The sequence below is a fragment of the Littorina saxatilis genome, linkage group LG14, assembly GCF_037325665.1.
Source record: "Littorina saxatilis isolate snail1 linkage group LG14, US_GU_Lsax_2.0, whole genome shotgun sequence".
Lineage (NCBI taxonomy): Eukaryota > Metazoa > Mollusca > Gastropoda > Littorinimorpha > Littorinidae > Littorina > Littorina saxatilis.
Genome location: NC_090258.1, coordinates 23163363 through 23185862, shown reverse-complemented (window position 1 = coordinate 23185862; position 22500 = coordinate 23163363). Strand labels below are relative to the sequence as shown.

Below are 22500 nucleotides of genomic sequence, written 5' to 3'. Positions count from 1 at the left end.
AGATACAACACGCACATTTTGCTACGCGCATTTGAATAGGCATAACTGTGTGGTCAGGTCGTGGAAGATCTACTTTTGTGTGGGCTGTCTCAAGTGTGTCGTGCTTTCGTCACACACAAACTCTTGTTTTCATTTCTGTTGGTAAATTCCAGTGTAGCGTTAAGCTAAACAGTAATGATCTTTCAGAGAGACCTCATTTGATCTCGGAGAAAGGACTGTGTTCTTAATTATTTGCGATTCGAAACCTCCAGTCGAGCTTCGACGGATTGACTGTGCCGAGTGACTCCCCTTGAATTGGCTAAACACCAAGGTCGACGGTTAGCACATTTTCAAAATAAATGTGGCATGTTTCTCGTGTGGTATCTTCACTCATCGGAGGGTCTGGTACTAAATATGCACGGTAAGAATGCTCTGAACCCTACACGTATTATATCCCCATCGTTTTATTGTTCACATTTGCTCAACATGTTAATTTGCTGAGCGGGGTTTATGTCGTCTGCTAGGCTATGGCAATCAAACCACTGCAGTCTCATTTCAAAAACAAAAATTGCTCGTCACGTTGCACTGAGTCTGCACGCATGAGGCAGGCTGGTAATAAGTCTTACATATTGTAAGAACGTTCTAAACACTACACGTTTTCGATTCCGATTGTTCTTGCCTTGAAATAATAATTCGAAAACCATTCATTTACTGAACTGATGCAGTCGTATTTCAGTGTAGTCTGCTACGTATGACAGAGTTGAGTCAGTCGACTTCCAAATGCTGATCTAGCTGGTACGTTATCGGAATAACACTTGTGTTTTCTGTTAGCTGCTGGGAATTGTACACTAACTCATCATTTGGTAATGTGGATAATAAGCTACATGCCACAAACACGGCATAATTATGAGAAGAATCTTCGCAAGTCGAAACTGAAAAATTAGACACAGCGGGTTCTATTTTTAGATCAGTGGCAACTGTGGCACAGGCACATGCAATCTGTCAGAAAAAAACCCACTTCTGCTTTAATTGAGAAGCAGGAACTTTATGGTCATTTGGTATTGTGGAGAATATAAGCTACATGTCATTAATTAATTCTGAGGATGAGAGTACAGTCTCGCTTTGGCAAAGGGCGTAAGAATACGCTCTGTGGAAAAGTTAGCGCACTCCAAGAGTGCGCTAACAGATTTAAGCGCATCGCCATTAGCCAATCAACTGGTTCACATCAGTCATGTGACACCCGTACTTACTGACAATTATTATTATTATTATTATTATTTAAGTTATTGAGACATCCCAGTGCACTAAGGGATTTATAGAGCAAATCGAGAAAATTCATTATTGAACGAAGCGCATAGCGCTGAGTTCAATAATTATTTTCGAGATTTGCTCTATAAATCCCTTAGTGCACTGGGATTGTTTCAATAACGATATTGTCAGTACCGCCATAGAAAAAAGAAGATTCCAAACGCACATTTTGCAATGCGCATTTGAATAGGCATAACTGTGTGGTCAGGTCGTGCACAGTAAAGATCTACTTTTGTGTGGGGTGTCTCAAGTGTGTCGTGCTTTCGTCACACGCATTTTAATTTCTGTTGGTAAATTCCAGTGTAGCGTTAATCTGAACAGTGATGATCTTTCAGAGAGACCTCATTTGAACTCGGAGAAAGGCTCTTCATTATTTGCGATTCGAAACCTCCAGTCGAGCTTCGACGGATTGACTATGCGGAGTGACTCCCCTTGAATTGACTCAAAGCGGGACTCGACGGTTCGCACATTTTCAAAACAAATGTGGCATATTTCTCGTGTTCTATCTTCACTCATCGGGGAGTCTGATACTAAATATGAACGGTAAGAATGCTCTGAACCCTACACGTATTATATCCCCATCGTTTTTTCGTTCACATTTGCCCAACATGTTAATTTGCTGAGCGGGGTTAATGTCGTCTGCTAGGCTACCTGCCAACCTGGGCAATGGAACGACTGCAGTCTGCACTGAGTCTGTACGCATGAGGCAGGCTGCTAATAAATCTTATATATGGTAAGAACGTTCTGAACCTTACACGTTTTCGATTACGATTGTTCTTGCTTTGAAATAATAATTCTGAAACCATTCATTTACTGAACTGATGTAGTCGTATTTCTGTGTTGTCTGCTACAGAGTCGATCGAGTCAGTCTTCCAAACTGGTCTAGCTGGTACGTTATCGGAATAACACTTGTGTTTTCTGTTAGCCGCTGGGAATTGTATACTAACTCATCATTTGGTAATGTGGATGATAAGCTACATGCCACTAACACGGCATATGAGAAGAATCTATGCAAGTCGGCGAAAATTAGATGAAACACAGCGGCTTCTATTTTTTTTAGATCACTGGCACTGGCACAGGCACATGCAATCTGTCAGAAAAAACCCACTTCTGCTTTAATTGAGAAGCAGGGAATTTATGGTCATTTGGTATTGTGGAGAATATAAGCTACATGTCATTAATTAATTCTGAGGATGAGAGCACAGTCTTGCTTAGGCAAAGGGCGCAAGAATACGCTCTGTGGAAAAGTTAGCGCACTCCAAGAGTGCGCTAACAGTTTTAGCGCATCGCCATTAGCCAATCAACTGGTTCACATCAGTCATGTGACACCAGTACTTACTGACAATTATTATTATTATTATTATTATTATTATTATTATTATTATTATTATTATTATTATTATTATCATTATTATTATTATTATTATTTAAGTTATTGAGACATCCCAGTGCACTAAGGGATTTATAGAGCAAATCGAGAAAATTCATTATTGAACGAAGCGCATAGCGCTGAGTTCAATAATTATTTTCGAGATTTGCTCTATAAATCCCTTAGTGCACTGGGATTGTTTCAATAACGATATTGTAAGTACCGCCATAGAAAAAAGAAGATTCCAAGCGCACATTTTGCAACGCGCATTTGAATAGGCATAACTGTGTGGTCAGGTCGTGTACAGTAAAGATCTACTTTTGTGTGGGGTGTCTCAAGTGTGTCGTGCTTTCGTCACACGCATTTTAATTTCTGTTGGTAAATTCCAGTGTAGCGTTAATCTGAACAGTGATGATCTTTCAGAGAGACCTCATTTGAACTCGGAGAAAGGGCTGTGCTCTTCATTATTTGCGATTCGAAACCTCCAGTCGAGCTTCGACGGATTGACTGTGCGGAGTGACTCCCCTTGAATTGACTCGAAGCCGCGGGACTCGACGGTTCGCACATTTTCAAAACAAATGTGGCATATTTCTCGTGTTGTATCTTCATTCATCGGGGAGTCTGATACTAAATATGAACGGTAAGAATGCTCTGAACCCTACACGTATTATATCCCCATCGTTTTTTCGTTCACATTTGCCCAACATGTTAATTTGCTGAGCGGGGTTTATGTCGTCTGCTAGGGCAATCAAACCACTGCATGCAGTCTGCACTGACTGAGTCTGCACGCACGAGGCACGCTGGTAATAAGTCTTATAATGGTAAGAACGTTCTGAACCCTACACCGTTTTCGATTACGATTGTTCTTGCCTTGAAATAATAATTCGGAAACCATTCATTTACTGAACTGATGCAGTCGTATTAATTTTCAGTGTAGTCAGTGCGGCTACGTTTGACAGAGTCGACCGAGTCAGTCTTCCAAACTGGTCTAGCTGGTACGTTATCGGAATAACACTTGTGTTTTCTGCTAGCGGGTGGGAATTTTATATTAACTCATCATTTGGTAATGTGGATGATAAGCTACATGCCACTAACACGATGAGAAGAATCTATGCAAGTCGGCGAGAATTAGATGAAACACAGCGGCTTCTATTTTTAAATCAGTGGCAGCCGCACTGTGGCACAGGCACATGCAATCTGTCAGAAAAAAAACCCACTTCTGCTTTAATTGAGAAGCAGGGAATTTATGGTCATTTGGTATTGTGGAGAATATAAGCTACATGTCAGTAATTAATTCTGAGGATGAGAGCACAGTCTTGCTTAGGTAAAGGGCGTAAGAATACGCTCTGTGGAAAAGTTAGCGCACTCCAAGAGTGCGCTAACAGTTTTAGCGCATCGCCATTAGCCAATCAACTGGTTCACATCAGTCATGTGACACCAGTACTTACTGACAATTATTATTATTATTATCATCATCAAAGAGTGCCGCTCAAAGCACGCTGCGGTCACGCATGAACTGGGCATTGCTGTAGCATAGCAATCATCAACAAAATGACAAGCATGTTAACGTACCGGACTACCAAATTTACACTCATGGTCATACGCAATTACACAATTCGGCAGTACTGATCAATCATTAGTTTGAATGCGCGCAACATCATTATTGTTGTGTGGATGTAAGTCGATAAACCTATGACGAATTTTAAAACTCTTTCCGGAAGATTACGTTACATGTGAACAAATTTCTTTCTTTATTTGGTGTTTAACGTCGTTTTCAACCGTTCAAGGTTATATCGCGACGGAGGGAAGGGGGGGGAGATGGGATAGAGCCACTTGTCAATTGTTTCTTGTTCACAAAAGCACTAATCAAAAATTTGCTCCAGGGGCTTGCAACGTAGTATAATATATTACCTTACTGGGAGAATGCAAGTTTCCAGTACAAAGGACTTAACATTTCTTACATACTGCTTGACTAACATCTTTACAAACATTGACTATATTCTATACAAGAAACACTTAACAAGGGTAAAAGGAGAAACAAAATCCGTTAGTCGCCTCTTACGACATGCTGGGGAGCATCGGGTAAATTCTTTCTCGTCCCAACCAATATGGGACTCCCCCTAACCCGCGGGGGGCTTCTGAACAAATGACTGCATCAATCCGACATTTGACTTGAAGTACCTATCGTATATGGGCTTAAAATCAAAAGTTTCAAAGCAGTCCAAAGGGTCACTGCTGAAATACAGTAGAAATACAGACCAACAACTACTCAGGATAGCTAAACGAAACAACATGTGCGGGATAGATAATTGAATTGGTTTTCTCCTTGTATGTATAAGTTGTCAAGTTGTGCCTATACTAAATTTTCGTCGACTTTTTACTTGGCAGCTTACGTTTTGTCATGTCGATTTCTGGGCATTTTGCGCAGTGGTCAAGTGAAAGAAATAATGTTTTCTAAAAATGTGCCATATAGCCAAGCGAAGTGCCTTAAATGGCTTAGACAGTTTGCATGATTTGGTTTGCGCTTCGTTCAATAATTCATTTTCTCGATTTGCTCTATAAATCTCTTAGTGCACTGTGATGTCTCAATAACTTAAATTATTCCTATCCTTTTGGGAAAAAAAGAGTCACAGGACTTAAGATTTAGACAGGCGTTTCAAGGGAGAGAAGAACTGATTTCTTATAACCGAGGTTTTTCAATAACGAAGTATTTCTTATTCGGAGATTTCTAAGTGAAAGAAAGAAGACATTTCACAGGGAAATACAATATCATTTCTTGGAAGAGATGTTTCTTAAAGGCGAGGTGCTTATTAGTTGATTCTACTTAATGGTACCTTGGCACAACAAACGAGTTATTAACGTATCCTTCATTTCGTCTAAAAACCTTCTGGATAGAATCAGAATTCCGATCTCACTCAGCTGTTTCACGAGTTTGATTTTAAGTTTGGGTGAGATCGGATATTCTGATTCTATTTTATGATCTTTTGGACAGGATCAGACATTTGATTTCAACCAGAAGAATTTAGAATTCTTATTATATCCTGGAATTTACATTTAATTGTTCTATTTCGTATAACTATGTTCTTTTGTATAGGGTCTAGAGCCATAGGTTAGGCACTTAAAAATGTCCATGCAGTTATTATTGATATTATTATTCTGTCAATAATTAAACGTTTAAACAACATACCTTTCTTTTGTTTTGATTCAGTCATACTCCAGTGAGATCATGATACAGACATGCAACAAAAAACATAAAATATTTATTTTTGTCTTTTTATTTTTTATGTTTTATAAATGTTAGTAATCAGATCCATGTCACAACATTTGGTTTCCAGGTTACGAAGTTGACGTACTTTAAACTCGTGTAATTTAATGAAAGTAGATCCCCAGAAATGTGAGAGTATTTTTAATTCTTTATCTGCAGGCCAAGGATGTATATGGACCCAGTATTTATTAATGAAATCTATTTGTATGGTTAACATGTCTCAGTAAAGTTAAGAAATGTCACTTCGTAAAATGGTTTCCACTGGTACACAGCTCTGGAGAATAACCCACTCGTGTGTGTGTGTGTGTGTGTGTGTGTGTGTGTGTGTGTGTGTGTGGGGGGGGTGTGTGTGTGTGTATGTGTGTGTGTGTGTGTGTGTGTGTGTGTGTGTACGCCTGTGTTTGTGTGCAGGAACAAGAAAGGAGGCGATTTATCTTCATCTACAGCCGTTGAGTCTGTGGTGTTGGATTACTACAACCATCGAGTTGCTCGAACAGACTCTTTCCCTTTGGAGAACATTTTCAGGTGTACATATGAACCACATGAGTGGATTTGCTTGGCATCAGTCATTTAACGTGGCAACGCGAATTAGAGGACATAAACCATGATAAGTGTTGATTTTCAGGTTATGATAATATATCTATAAGAAAAGATAATTGGTACTAGTAGGCGGGGTCCATAAATAATGGCTAATCTTTCTGAGACGTCTACAACAGAAAACAGTTTTGACACTCTTCAAGAATATCAGGTTGAAGGGGACAATGATATTGCAATGTCTCTTTCTTTGGGTACCAAGTGGATGCTACAAACAGTTCCCGTTTTCATACTGGTTCTGGGCACATTTGGTAACATAATGATTATTTTGCTTTTCAGCAGAAGTCGATCGTTTTCATCACTGAATCTGTTTTTCGAGGCACTTGCTATATCTGATTTGTGTCTGCTGTACAGTGGACTATTTCCTTTATGGATTGAACACACGTTTGGTTTTGTGTTGGCCAATACGCACAAAGTTGCATGCAAACTAATTCGGCTGTTTTACTACACAGTGGGTATATTGTCTGCCTGGATTGTGGTTGCTATGACAACGCAACGAGCAGCGTCTGTTGTGTGGCCTCATAAAGTGAACGTTATGTGTACAATAAGAAATGCCAGATATTATGTGATTGCAATGACAGCCTTCTTCTTGATGGTTAATTCTCATTTTCTTTATGGGGTGACACACGTTACAGATATAAACGGCACGTTCATGTGGTGTGGGACTGGGGTTGGTGCAGAAGAATACAGATTCTTTCTCTATAAGATCTGGCCCTGGGTTGACACGTTTTTGTTTTCACTTTTTCCTGTCATCATTCTCATTGTCAGCAACTCAGTCATTGTGTGGAAAGTGACTGACTCTGTCCGTAAAGCTCGTGTTACACTGGCATCAGGTCAGTCTGATCAGCTGAGTTCAAGGACAAAGAAAGTGTCGTCAATGACATTAACTCTAATTGCTGTATCTTTGGCCTTTTTTCTGTTGACAGCTCCGTTATGTGCACATTTCATAATTTTACCATATCTTACTCCATACAGTGAACGTGACCACCTCGGGCAAGAAATCATTATGTTTGCATATCAGTTGATGAACCTGTTATGGTACACCAACAGTGCCATCAATTTCTACTTGTACTGCCTGACCGGTACAAACTTTAGAAACGATGCTTGTATCATGTTGTGTTTGACGAAGAAAGAAACGATAATGGCATCAAACACCCAAACATCCCAAACGGTAATCAGTGAAAAGGCTGATGAAACTGAATTTTAGATAGGAAAAAAGCCCCACTTCTTCTTGGTCTCCAACAGATAGTGATCGCTCTTGTCAGTGTTTTGTCCCTTGGTTAGTATCTGACATAACGTAGGCAGACAGACTGGGAATGAAATATAGGTGTGTGTGTGTATGTGTGCGTGCGTGTATGTATGTGTGTGTGTGTGTGTGTGTGTCTGTGTCTGTGTATATATATATGTATAGGTTACAACACGAGTGGTTTTTTATATGGCTTGTATTTCAGTCAAGACCCAGCGGATGAATATCATCGGGAGACACGAGCCTCTGGCGAGTGGCTCTCGATTGATATTCCCGCTGGGTCTTGACTGAAATACAAGCCATATAAAAAACCACGAGTGTTGTAATCTGTATATCCCATTCTACCATCAAACACAAAGTGTAGACTACTAGCGGCACTGTTGCGATCTGTGCAGGGTAAAACTGTTGCCAGCGAGACTTAGCCCTTTTGCAACCTTAAACTAAGTGACCGTCGCTGAAAAAATAAAACGAATGAGTGCATCGATAAGTACGCGGTAACACTACTTTCAGACCATTTAAAAGCTTTAAGTAAAGGTTCATAAGTTGCAAGAAAGTAATGAAGTCGAATAGAAATTAATTTAGTTGAAGCGCACAATTCTTTTGTTTTGCGTTTCAGGTCGGCAGAACGGGCGAAACGGGTTTGGGACCCATTTGGCTTACTCGATTCAGAATTGATTCCACGTTGTTTTTCTCGAACGTGTGTAATTAGGCTTATTGACAGAGAAGCAAATTTTAGGGAACAAATATGTAGGTTTAGATTTAACCATTTGCTCCCTATTTGAAATGTATCTACGTGATAAACTGTTTTGCGAGTGTGTTTGCATGGATGAACTTAAACTGGTATGGGTATGAGGAAAACGCGACCGACACGTCTGTCACCGCCGATTGATTGCATTTTGAAGGAATATGACTGGATTACGGAAAAATATGTGGACTTACTGCAGAGCCAGGCAAAAGAGTAGACTTGCTCGCAAAACACGTGAAACAGCCGATGTTTGATAGCTGAAGGCGCACACCAAAACACACCACCGACAGATTCTCAAAAGTCGTCTGCTAACGATGCAAGGGGAGGGTACTCGTGTTTTTGTTTTGGTTCGCTAGCATCTGGTTATCTTGTAAGTTGAATGTTCGTTTTTTTCGACCTGCATTGCTTTCATAATGAAAGAAACTTTTGCTTATTGCATCTCATACATCAGATCAGTTCTGAGATTCATTTTTGCGTGCAACTGATATGGTTTTCTGAGCCGTGCAATACGATTTTAGAACTTCATACAAGTGTGTCACATTGTTCGGCGCGAGGTCAAAGGTCGGGAGGAAAGTAGTTCTTTGCCCAAATCGGAATCTGCACTATCATATATTTTTTGGAGTCCATGATGTATTTATTGAGCTATAAAAATACAACATATATACCCATACTGAAGTAACAGAGACAAAGAAGGGAGGTCATGGGATATATATATATATATATATATATATATATATATATATATATATATATATATATATATATATATATATATATATATATATATATAAACAACACAATAAAAAGTCCAAAACCAAGCCAGAATGTCGCATCTTTTTAAATCCAAATTTTCGGCCCGCAGGCCTTCTTCAAGGTGCACAGACCAAGCGTCTATAGTTACAACACAACAATGGAACATCCGATCGTACGTCACATACAGACGTAAAGTTACATTCTTCAAAAATATGATTAGTATTTAGTCTCTACCAGCCCCATGCCTTTTTGAATGTATCATGAATCAAGGGTCTATGGTTACAATTAAACACATTTATCAATAGAACATACATGTAGTATGTCACATGAAGACGTAATATTACTGTCTTCCAGAAAATCATTAGCTCAAGTTTATAGTCTTTGCTATTTAATGTGTTTAATTGTAACCATAGACCCTTGATTCATGATACATTCAAAAAGGCATGGGGCTGGTAGAGACTAAATACTAATCATATTTTTGAAGAATGTAACTTTACGTCTGTATGTGACGTACGATCGGATGTTCCATTGTTGTGTTGTAACTATAGACGCTTGGTCTGTGCACCTTGAAGAAGGCCTGCGGGCCGAAAATTTGGATTTAAAAAGATGCGACATTCTGGCTTGGTTTTGGACTTTTTATTGTGTTGTTTAAATAAGCTTTGTTAAGCTTTAAAAAGTTTTCCAGCCTTCATTGTGTGGCGTGGTGCAGAGGAAAAAGAGTTTCTTGAATTCTGTATATATATATATATATATATATATATATATATATATATATATATATATATATATATATATATATATATATATATATATATATATATATATATATGTATAGGTTACAACACGAGTGGTTTTTTATATGGCTTGTATTTCAGTCAAGACCCAGCGGATGAATATCATCGGGAGACACGAGCCTCTGGCGAGTGGCTCTCGATTGATATTCCCGCTGGGTCTTGACTGAAATACAAGCCATATAAAAAACCACGAGTGTTGTAATCTGTATATCCCATTCTACCATCAAACACAAAGTGTAGACTACTAGCGGCACTGTTGCGATCTGTGCAGGGTAAAACTGTTGCCAGCGAGACTTAGCCCTTTTGCAACCTTAAACTAAGTGACCGTCGCTGAAAAAATAAAACGAATGAGTGCATCGATAAGTACGCGGTAACACTACTTTCAGACCATTTAAAAGCTTTAAGTAAAGGTTCATAAGTTGCAAGAAAGTAATGAAGTCGAATAGAAATTAATTTAGTTGAAGCGCACAATTCTTTTGTTTTGCGTTTCAGGTCGGCAGAACGGGCGAAACGGGTTTGGGACCCATTTGGCTTACTCGATTCAGAATCGATTCCACGTTGTTTTTCTCGAACGTGTGTAATTAGGCTTATTGACAGAGAAGCAAATTTTAGGGAACAAATATGTAGGTTTAGATTTAACCATTTGCTCCCTATTTGAAATGTATCTACGTGATAAACTGTTTTGCGAGTGTGTTTGCATGGATGAACTTAAACTGGTATGGGTGTGAGGAAAACGCGACCGACACGTCTGTCACCGCCGATTGATTGCATTTTGAAGGAATATGACTGGATTACGGAAAAATATGTGGACTTACTGCAGAGCCAGGCAAAAGAGTAGACTTGCTCGCAAAACACGTGAAACAGCCGATGTTTGATAGCTGAAGGCGCACACCAAAACACACTACCGACAGATTCTCAAAAGTCGTCTGCTAACGATGCAAGGGGAGGGTACTCGTGTTTTTGTTTTGGTTCGCTAGCATCTGGTTATCTTGTAAGTTGAATGTTCGTTTTTTTCGACCTGCATTGCTTTCATAATGAAAGAAACTTTTGCTTATTGCATCTCATACATCAGATCAGTTCTGAGATTCATTTTTGCGTGCAACTGATATGGTTTTCTGAGCCGTGCAATACGATTTTAGAACTTCATACAAATTCTGTGTCACATTGTTCGGCGCGAGGTCAAAGGTCGGGAGGAAAGTAGTCCTTTGCCCAAATCGGAATCTGCACTATCATATATTTTTTGGAGTCCATGATGTATTTATTGAGCTATAAAAATAAAACATATATACCCATACTGAAGTAACAGAGACAAAGAAGGGAGGTCATGGGATATATATATATATATATATATATATATGTGTGTGTGTGTGTGTGTACGCATATGTGCGGGCGTTTTTCCCCCTGGGTAAGTATTTGACAATACGTAAGCAGACAGACTGGGAATGAAAAAGTGGTGTGTGTGTGTGTGTGTGTGTGTGTGTGTGTGTGTGTGTGTGCGTGTGTGTGCGTGTGTGTGTGTGTGTGTGTGTGTGTATTGTGTGTGTGTGTCGTGTATGTGTGTGTGTGAGTGTATTGTGTATGTTAGTGTATTGTGTGTGTATGTGTGTGTGTGTGTATGTGTGTGTGTGTGTATGTGTGTATTGTGTGTGTGTGTGTGTGTATGTGTGTGTGTGTGAGTGTGTGTGTGTGTGTGTGCATGTGTGCATGTGTGTGGAGCGATTCCCAGAAAACAGTTAGACGGAAGTTCATTAGAATTTACATTTGCCTTCTTCTGGATGATATCCTCAAACGTTTTCTCAATTTTTCAAATTTTGGACAAATGCGTTTTGATGACGTCATACCGTTCTTGAAAGAAGTAGAGGCGGCACTGTTGTGACCGCATTATGCAATTAGATTGATTGAAAAGTTGGTCAAACATTCTTTGACTAAATATGGTCTGTGGCATTGCTTTTTAGCTTGAAAGCGATAAACAAAGTTGTGTTTGAAATCAAAATTGCAACAAAGACACAAACGGAGTGGCAGTGCATTAGATATGTTATGTTTGAATTGATATTTTGCTGAATAAACACAAACAAATGGATTGACAAAATTATATTCTCTGTTTGTATGATACAGCAAACGCCAAGAAGAGTATGATACTGTAGCTTGGTTAGCCCAATTTCACCTTTGATGGGAAGGCCGTTAGATTAAACATTATTTTCATATCGCTTAAAACGCAATTGTGACGTGTTCTGTATCTAAAACATCATGAACACTTTAGAAGTAAAGCATAGATGTATCGCAGCATTGCAATGTTTGTTCTTGTTGTCGTCTGTTTATTTTGCTTGGAACCGAGAGAGAGAGAGAGAGAGAGAGAGAGAGAGAGAGAGAGAGAGAGAGAGAGAGAGAGAGAGAGAGAGAGAGAGAGTATGTGTGTGTGTGTGTGTGCGTGCATGTGTGCGTGTGTATGTGGGTGTGTATGTACATCAATTCTCATACAGCAATGCTCATAGCTACAGGATAAATGTTTGTCAAACTTTACATGAGAATTCCTTAATATGATACCTCTTAACGGGTTTTACATTCTGTTGAAGGGTTTGGATACAGCTTTTCTCTCCTGTGTGTGTGTGTGTGTGTGTGTGTGTGTGTGTGTGTGTGTGTGTGTGTGTGTGTGTGTGTGTGTGTGTGTGTGTGTGTGTGTGAGTGTGTGTGCGTGTGTGTATGTGAACAACAGTCGGAATTTGCTGTAGTTTTGCAGAGTGCATTTTATGTCTGGTAAAATAATTATTGTTAAGACATATGTCGTTAATATACACTTTGCAAAACAAATTATTGCGACAAATGTTGCACCCCAATTAAACAAATAATTCCCGTGTAATTTCATTCAACCTTTGTATGCCATTTAATTCAAGGCCATTCACTTGGCTATCTGGATCACATATCGGATGAAAGTTTTCTTTAACAGGAGTCACGTGACAGTGGTCAAATAAGAGTACCTCTAGAATTGACCGGACAAAACCGGAAGGGACCATTTAACAATCGACACAAAAATCACAAAAGTTAAAACTTGACAACTTTTTACACGGGCATAAAAGTTTAACCAATTATGTACCCAGAACGTGTCGTTTGTTCTGCTAGCTTGCGTCGCTGTAATGAAACTCTCGTATTTGTTTTGAGAAAAATGAATACAACTGTTCTGGAAAATCACCGCCTCAAATATAACTTCAATACATGGGTTATTATTTCTATAACAGCGCAATAGCACTCTTAATATGTGTAAATGTCAGTTGTTAATGGGTAAAGCATATTTCACCAAGAAGTCATCCAGAATTGGTACATACGAAAAAACAATTCTGTTTCTCGCCACTTTAATGATGCAGTTCTGCAAGCTAAAAATACAACAGCAGCAACCTCGTATCCTCCCTATAATGACATACGTAGTTGGCACGAACACCTCGCAAGGTTAACTTAAGTGTATTTTTGGCGCTCACTGAAACACCTGATGATACGAGTTTCTTCTCATGAACTTTTTCTCATTTTAAAAAGCTGGATTTGAGCTTTTTTTACAACATGGGCTAACAACTAAGGGAGTTAACTATTGAATTAGTCTCAAAACCTCAAAATTGAGATACAAGGTTAGTGAAATACAGCTACGTTTCGTGTTCTATGCTATTGCTACTGATGCACTCTTCGTCTTATATAGGACTTATTCTTGTTACAATTGGATAATTGAATCAAACAACAATACCCACAATATTTAGTATGGTTACAGTGACAAAATCCATTGCAAATGACTGCACACATCTGATTGCTTAACATGACGAACTGTTGCCCTCCGGACGACGCATTCGGGTCCCTGAATTCAAGCCTGTTAGAACTCTGTAATAAGGAGTTTTAACCTGCTCTTGCGTTCCAATGAGCACAATGCTTTGTAAAAAAAGAGAATGTGTAGGTATTAATGCTTCAGCGTAACTGCTACGTCTTAAGGGCATAACAGAAAATTGAGATTACTTCCCCTACTTTGTGACGTCATTGCTTCATTGCTACAAAGGAAAGTGCATGACAGACTCAATATTTATTGGGATGCCCTGAACAAATGATTATTTCAGAACAGTAAACTTCAGATACTTAGTAATTAGTAGATATCTAGTTAGGTGTACTGAAGCCTATTTGAACGTCCTGTAGACGAATTCCGGAAATAACAGTTGCTACAAAACCGCGTGACAAAATTGACCAATCACTATTGAGTTGCGTGTCTTTCACGTGCTCGCCGATAACGTGTAGCAACACGCCGCTCGCTAGTGATTGGCCTACTTTGCCACGCGGGTTTGTTTGCCCTCTTTTTTCGCAGCAAAAGCGTGTGTTTTTGTTTTTTTACCGAATATAGTCTATTTTTCAGTAATATAATGTAAATCATTTTAAATTTTGTTGTTTGTTTGATATCAACAAGGATAATTTATACAATTTGTACCGATGAATATTTCAACTTCTTGTATATCCAAATGTTCAGTAATAATATATTGTGCGAATCTCTCAAGCCGCTGTTGCAACTTCGATATAAAAGTGCAAAGACAGCTGCTTTGGGTTTTCGTGCGCTCCAAGGGATTCTGCTCACAATGTGAACGCAGAATGCATGTACAACCGATACAGTGGCTCCCATATTTCTTTATCACAAGTTGTCTGTATTTCTGAGAAAAAATGTGTGCACACAATTACAAATGCTCAACTCAATAAAGTTATAATCTAATGTTTTGTTCATGTTTGTCAGTCAGGATATTTGGGTTCGGAATTTTGAGAAATCTGTATGGTAACATATTTTCTCTCTTGTGGTTTTAAAACTGCATATAATGAACTTACCTGTGATCAAATTTGAAAATGATTCTACCCGGGGTTATTGTGTTACAACGCTTTTACCACTACATTTATTATGTTTTTTTCTTGTACGGCTTTGCCAATCCTGGATAACATTCCGCATGTTTTTTCTAAAGTAACATTTATGATATGTATTCATACTTTTTATCCATGTGTCATCACAATAAAATGTATAATTTATCATACACACGGCAAAACATTTCAATGACGACCACACTCTAAATCAAAGTGATTTAAAGAAAATCTTATCTGACCACTCCAGGATAATAGTTAACCAAAGCACAACATTTGAAATGAATCTGAACCGGAATTTAAATACACTAGTATGTCCATCAGACAAACTGCTACGCGGCAACCCTAGCTTAAAATTGCAACTCTCAAACAATTGATCAAAATTGCAACAGTTGGCTCTTTCTTGTGAGTCATGATAATTATATTCCTTTCTGTTTCTCACTCTGTATAGTGGTCAAAATATGGGTCATACAACATTGAAAGGTTGCACTGCAGACACTCATTATGTTCCTGCTTTCTAAATAAACTTTAAAAACAAAGTTTTATTCTTGGGCGAAATAGCATAAATGGATGTGTGTGTAAGTGTGTGTGTGTGTGTGTGTGTGTGTGTGTGTGTGTGTGTGTGTGTGTGTGTGAGTGTTGTGTGTGTGTGTGTGTGTGTGTGTGTGTGTGTGTGTGTGTGTGTGTGTGTGTGTGTGTGTATGTGTGTGTACGTTTTCACACTAGAGTAGTAAAAGTCAACTGCGTTAAAAAAAGAATGTTTCATTTAGTTTTTATAAGTAAATTAAACTGGCGTGTCACGCACATATGTCCACCATGCTAATTGTAATGGAAGCTTCTTTACAACAGAAGTTTGTCTCCAACTGCATCTGGTTTATTTGAAGAGTTGAGATATTAAACCGCACAAGACAACATTTTAAAATCAGCTGAATCAAGCCCTTGTTGTCAAAAGTCGGCAAAAATCACTTTACGTTTTTATCGAACGAAGAAAGTTAAAACAACTACATACAAAATCTCAAGCATTGCACATTGAACCATGCGTGCACTAAACACGGAACCGCATGCATTGTACAGCGAACCACATAGTTATACTTCATACTGACCACATACACGACGCACATAACAGCATGAACTACACACTGAAACATAAATTATGCTACACGCTAAATTACACAATTAACAGAACTCACTACCTTTTTACATTCTGAACCGCACAGACTACACACCCAACAGCGCAAATTACACACTGCACAACGTACATGCACTTCAAGGCGAACTGCAAGCACTGCACAGTGAATCACATGCACAATTTAATAAACCGCAAACTGATAACACAAGAGCACGGCAAGGCTTTCTTACCGAATCATCCAATTCGCAATCCTTGCTACCAAAGCCTGCCCCCCAGCCAGCAAGACATTAGCGGCCGATAATCGGCCGAACACCCTTCAAAAAGTCGGGCCGGTGACGTCAAAAGATACGACGCGGGTGTTGGCCCGACTAACTTTTGCAAAGAGGCAAATAGGCGGCCGACAGGCGGCCGAACACCTGTACCATGGCGGCACGCATCCGGTCCGATGTTAATTGGCCCGATGACTTGTTGGACCTGCGGCCCGACACCTTATGCCGACATCGGGAAGATATCGATTTCAGCGGGAAGACATCGGGACGATGTCGGCATAAGGTGTCGGGCCGCAGGTCCAACAAGCCATCGGGCCGATTAACATCGGACCGGATGCGTGCCGCCATGGTACAGGTGTTCGGCCGCCTGTCGGCCGCCTATTTGCCTCTTTGCAAAAGTTAGTCGGGCCAACACCCGCGTCGTATCTTTTGAAGTCACCGGCCCGACTTTTTGAAGGGTGTTCGGCCGATTATCGGCCGCTAATGTCTTGCTGGCTGGGAACATCAGAAATATCAACATCAGAACCTACGCTTTCCTCATTAACAATAACATTTACATCACTTGTTTCTGATAAAGACAAATCTTCATGAGCGTGGGCATTATCCAATGTTTCATCTCCACTGTCACTATGATTGTCACTGCCAAGATCAGTCTGACTGGCTACACAACTATCACAACTGAGTCCACTGGCAACATTCGTCTCGGATAAGATATCCTCAATATGCTGTCCTACATTCGCAAGAATGTCTCTTCTTTCTGTCCAATAGGACTTTCTTTCCCCCATTATACATTGTCTTTAAGTTGAAACACATGATATTAAGTTGAACTATGAAAACAAATAAAATTCGCTCACAGGGGAAATCGCAGCCATGTTCACACGTGCTCAATCTTGTTTACTGTAAGGAAAGCTATTTGAATATTTCATGTAAATATGATGGCGTATTTTTAAAATGTAAAACTCATGGTTTGAGCTCATGCTGTATTTGATTGCAAATATACAAATAAACCTTACAGTTAATTACCCTACTCCTATGTGAAAAAGTCAACAAATATGAATAATTTAGTTTCGCATTTGCAAGGTCAGTCATGGATTAGTCACGCCGTTGATGGCCCGACGCTGGAACAGGGGACGTAACAAATGTTAAACTAATGATCATCAATTTGTTATCTCCCGTAACTCTGCATATTTTTATCGACAGCAACATTGCGTCGGGCCGATGTCGGAGTTTATTACGTACATTTGCCGAGTTTTACACACAGTCAAAACGGTATCGGCGCGACAACGGACGACGACACACGACATATGACGACGTCACCCGACTGAAATCGTCAGTCGGCCGACGAAAGCTTGCTAGCTGGGCCTGTACTCCCACGTACACTCGTGTTTTTTGCACGAGTGGAATTTTACGTGTATGACCGTTTTTTACCCCGCCATTTAGGCAGCCATACGCCGTTTTCGGAGGAAGCATGCTGGGTATTTTCGTGTTTCTATAACCCACCGAACTCTGACATGGATTACAGGATCTTTTTCGTACTTGGTCTTGTGCTTGCGTGTACACACGGGGGTGCTCGGACACCGAGGAGAGTCTGCACACAAAGTTGACTCTGAGAAATAAATCTCTCGACGAACGTCGGGACGAACTCACGCTGACAGCGGCCAACTGGATACAAATCCAGCGCGCTACCGACTGAGCTACATCCCCGCCCGTCTTGGATTCAAAAGTTGGACCGAAGAAACGTCCTTTGCTTTTAGTTATTCTTAAATATAATAAAGAACCAATATGATCTGTATGGTGTGTGTGTGTGTGTGTGTGTGTGTGTGTGTGTGTGTGTGTGTTTGTTTGTGTGTGTGTGTGTGTATGTGTGTGTGTGTGTGTGTGTGTGTGTGTGTGTGTGTGTGTGTGTGTGTGTGTGTGTGTCCTCATCTTTTTGTTCAAGGGAAGCAACTCATGCTTTCCACATCGCCTAGTTATGTCCCTTCTCCATCCTAGTTCTCTTTGTGTGTGTGTGTGTGTATGTGTGTGTGTGTGTGTGTGTGTGTGTGTGTGTGTGTGTGTGTGTGTGTGTTCTCCTCCTCTTTTGGTTCAAGGGAGGCAACTCATGCTTTCCACATCGCCTATTTGTGTCCCTTCTCCATCTTAGTTAAACCAAAAAAAACGATACATTTCAGAAACTACAATGATCATTGCCTTTAATATTTCGGTGATGCAAAAATTTTTTTGTTACAAATGCAATGTTTTAGATAATGTTGGCCATGGCTTTACTCTTTGACGCTGCATAATAATGCGAGATTTTATAACGCGCACATATCTCACCACAAGGCTAAATATTGGAAGGATACTCCAAAGTCTATAAATGGTGTAGGAGCCCCGTTTATAAAAAGCACATTAATCAGCTCATGCATCACTCAGCTACAGAAACCAACAGAGTAAAATAATAGACCCAAGCATTTCTTTAATCGGCTCAAAATCTATATTATTCAGGTAGGGAGTTGTACATTTGTCACCAGACACACACGCGCTCCGTGTGTGTGTGTGTGTGTGTGTGTGTGTGTGTGTGTGTGTGTGTGTGTGTGTGTGTGTGTGTGTGTGTGTATGTGTGTGTGTGTGTGTGTGTGTGTGTGTATATGTATGTGTGTGTGTGTGTTTGAGTGTGTGTTTGAGTGATTGTGTGTGTGTATGTGTGTGTGTGTGTGTGTATGTGTGTGTGTATATATGGTGTGTGTGTGTGTGAGTGTGTGTGTACGTGTGTGTGGGTGTGTGCGTGCGTGCGTACGTGCCTGCGTGCGTGTGTGCGCGCGTGTGTGTGTGTGTGTGTTTGTATCTGTGTGTGTGTTGGAGAGACACAGAGAGAGTAACAGACAGCCAGACAGATTGAGACAGACGAAGAGAGATAGGCACACACATTCACACACAGACAGAGAGAGAGACAGAGAAAGAGAGAGAGAGAGAAAGAGAGACAAACAGAAAGACATTCAGACAGAGAGACAGAGAGAGAGAGAAACAGACAGACAGACAGACAGACAGACATACAGACAGACAGACAGAGAGTGTGTGAGTCTATATACATATAGACAAACAGACAGAAAGAGACAGAGGCATAGAGATAGCATCAGCAAGATACCTACAGAGACAGACATACATTGTCAAGACGAAACACACATACAGAGAATCAAAGAGATCTAAAAGCACACACAAATAAAGAAAACAAGCGGAACAAAACGAACACTTATTGGCAGTGCCTCCCACAAAGTGGACATGGAGCTGGTAGAAGAGAGGTTTGAGCATAAGGCGTTGGCTTCGTTCCCTTCCCAGTCCCCTAAATCCACCGTCATCATGTAGCGCGGTGAGCCCGTGATCTTATGGATGTTCTCCAGACCTGTAAACATGATTCTGGTATGAGGAATGTAGCTATGTGTGCCCGTGATCTTGTGGAAGTTCTCCAGACCTGTAAACATGATTCTGTTATAAGGAATGTAGCTTTGTGAGCCCGTGATCTTGTGGGCGTTCTCCAGACCTGTAAACAGGATTCTGGTATGAGGAATGTAGCTATGTGTGCCCGTGATCTTGTGGAAGTTCTCCAGACCTGTAAACATGATTCTGTTATAAGGAATGTAGCTCTGTGAGCCCGTGATCTTGTGGGCGTTCTCCAGACCTGTAAACAGGATTCTGGTATGAGGAATGTAGCTATGTGTGCCCGTGATCTTGTGGAAGTTGTCCAGGGCTCGTATTCTTGAAACAGCTGCAACTCATATACCGGCCTGTAAAACCACTTCCGCTCGATAAGTCCGCTAAGTGTTATTCATGAAACTCCGGAAAAGACTTACCTGGGTGTCTCCGAGCTGTAAAGTTGGAGGACCCATCCCACTCCTCTAAAACCGTCAATTTTGAATAAATCTTGTTAAAATATTGTTTGTAGATTTATGTCCCTCATGGACACACATTGGTGTCATTTAAGCACCAATGCATTGCGGACAAATACGAGATACCGCTCGCGAAAGATTTCAACCGATGCTCGATCATACCGGCTTGTGGTGAAAGCGTGCTAGCGTCTTCTTTAATGCATTACAGTGTCCGGTTATTTTCAACTGTTTCCGTGGTCGAATGGTTCTCTCGTTCGCCTGATGCGTGATTGAGTCGAGTTCAAATCTCCATCTGCCCGTAATTTTTTTTTTATTCTTTGGCATTTGTTTATTTTTGTTTATTTTCTTCATGTGCAAAAGAGTACGTTATAATAGCAAAATTGATTTAAAAAAAAGTTTTAGGCTGCAATGTGTTTTTTTTAAAAATCTTTGGTTAACATGGTATTAGTTTATTGATAAAGATTGTTAACTTAAACATGCAAACATTTGATTAAAAAAATTAAATAAATAACCATGAAGAAGGATGCTTCCCGCTTAAAAAAACAAAGGTGAGAGAGAAAAAAACCCACCTAAAATGCGGTAGCAGCCACCTGCATGCAACTGAGATTAAAAACAAAAAAATAAAAAATAAATAAAAAGGGTCTCCCTGTGTTTTTATTTCATTCAGTTTGTTTGGGTAGTTGCTATTGACTTTGAAACTGACACGCTGGCTAAAAAGCTGCAACATTGTGTCCTTCAAAGTCAAACTGTCGTTTAACTACCGCCCGGTATTTATTTTTACTGCCCAGTAATTATTTATTTTTCCCCGGTATTCATGTGTGTCTAGCGGAAGGTCGGCAGCTACCAGTTGGTTATTTTTAGAATTGAAGATTCCCGATGCTTGCTCTTCTCTGCGCACGCGTTACCGGCGTTTTCGCCGGCGTGTCAGTTTCAAAGTCAATAGCAACAACCCAAACAAACTGAATGAAATAAAAACACGGGGAGATTTTTTTTTAATTTTTTTTATAAACCTCAGTTGCATGCAAGTGTACATGGTATAGTACCTAGTAAGCGCCCACCCCCCAGTTTCGACCAGTGGACTAGTAGACAAGGAAAATAAATAAAGATTATTCAGTCTGCTGTTATTGTTGTTTTTCAATTGTTTCCTTTCCTTAGACATGCTTCGGGGATTGGACAGAAAAAGGTTTCTGGAGTGGCTAGAGAATCGCAATACATTTTTGACTGGGAGGAAAAAGAAGAAACGACAGCTTCATCTTTGGTTTAAACATAAGTTTATTCCAACAAATGTTACAATCATGACATGTATACAAAAGACACAGGTAACAGCAACAAGCTAGAAGCTTAGAGTGGTGTTCCTGCATGGATATTATAACGTAAGGCGGTAACGGCTGAACAATTTGTCTAAATAAACCAAATTGGAAATCCAAAGCATCATCATTATAATCATCCTCATCTCATTAATCATCCAAAATTATCATAACATAATAAACGTTGCATAATCATTATAAAGAAAGACAGTAAGAGGAAGGAAGGGGGGGGGGGGAAGAAAAGGAATAAAAAGAAGAGGGATGGGTAGGAGTTGTGCAGAAATTAAAGTTGTTGTCCGGCTTGTGGAGCATTGATTCTGGTTTGCCCAAAGCGGCCTGAACGTTCAATGAACGAGTGTACTCTTGAAAAAATGTTCCTGTTCAAATCTAGAGAATACTGTCTGTCTCCATTTAGAAGGTGGGGGAGGTGAATACTGTGGTTAGGGAGGGTATGTATGGTTTCTTGACGTGCTTCGCGATAATTTGGACAATCTAATAGGAAGTGTTTTACGGTTTCGGACGGAAATGCGCAGTCAGAAGTTGCATCTGTAGCAACGTGTCGTCTCACTAGATCGTTATTAAGATCACTTATATATAGCCTGAGCTTACAGTGAATTGTTTCTGATATGCGATCTCCAGAATACCAATAACACGGCAGACTTAAATCGTTTTTTGACAAAAAGTGCTTGAGGGACTTACTAAGTTTTATGTAGTCTGGTAAAGAATTCCAGAGTTGTGTTGTAGATGGGAGAAATGAGTTTTTGTATAATTTGTACACTACATTGGGGTGTGCACGTTAAAGATCCCACGATTGACAAAAGGGTCTTTCCTGGCAAAATTGTATAGGCATAGATAAAAATGTCCACCAAAATACCCGTGTGACTTGGAATAATAGGCCGCGAAAAGTAGGATATGCGCCGAAATGGCTGCGATCTGCTGGCCGATGTGAATGCGTGATGTATTGTGTAAAAAATTCCATCTCACACAGCATAAATAAATCCCTGCGCCTTGAATAT

At 39.9% G+C, this 22500-nt stretch overlaps 1 protein-coding gene and 1 long non-coding RNA gene across 2 annotated transcripts in view; one reads left to right on the top strand and one right to left on the bottom strand.

Annotated features, from left to right (window-relative positions):
* LOC138947379 (uncharacterized) overlaps positions 1-22500 on the bottom strand; it is an 87293-nt gene that overhangs the window by 10550 nt on the left and 54243 nt on the right. The gene's annotated exons all lie outside the window — the stretch shown is intronic.
* LOC138946669 (G-protein coupled receptor daf-37-like) lies at positions 6307-7787 on the top strand. The gene has a single exon (XM_070318095.1). It carries the CDS (start codon positions 6607-6609, stop codon positions 7720-7722), a length of 1116 nt encoding a protein of 371 aa, XP_070174196.1. The 5' UTR covers positions 6307-6606; the 3' UTR covers positions 7723-7787.

Excerpts from the sequence above, each read along its gene's own strand:
- LOC138946669 (XM_070318095.1), top strand. The coding sequence starts at position 6,607 with ATGGCTAATCTTTCTGAGACGTCTACAACAGAAAACAGTTTTGACACT.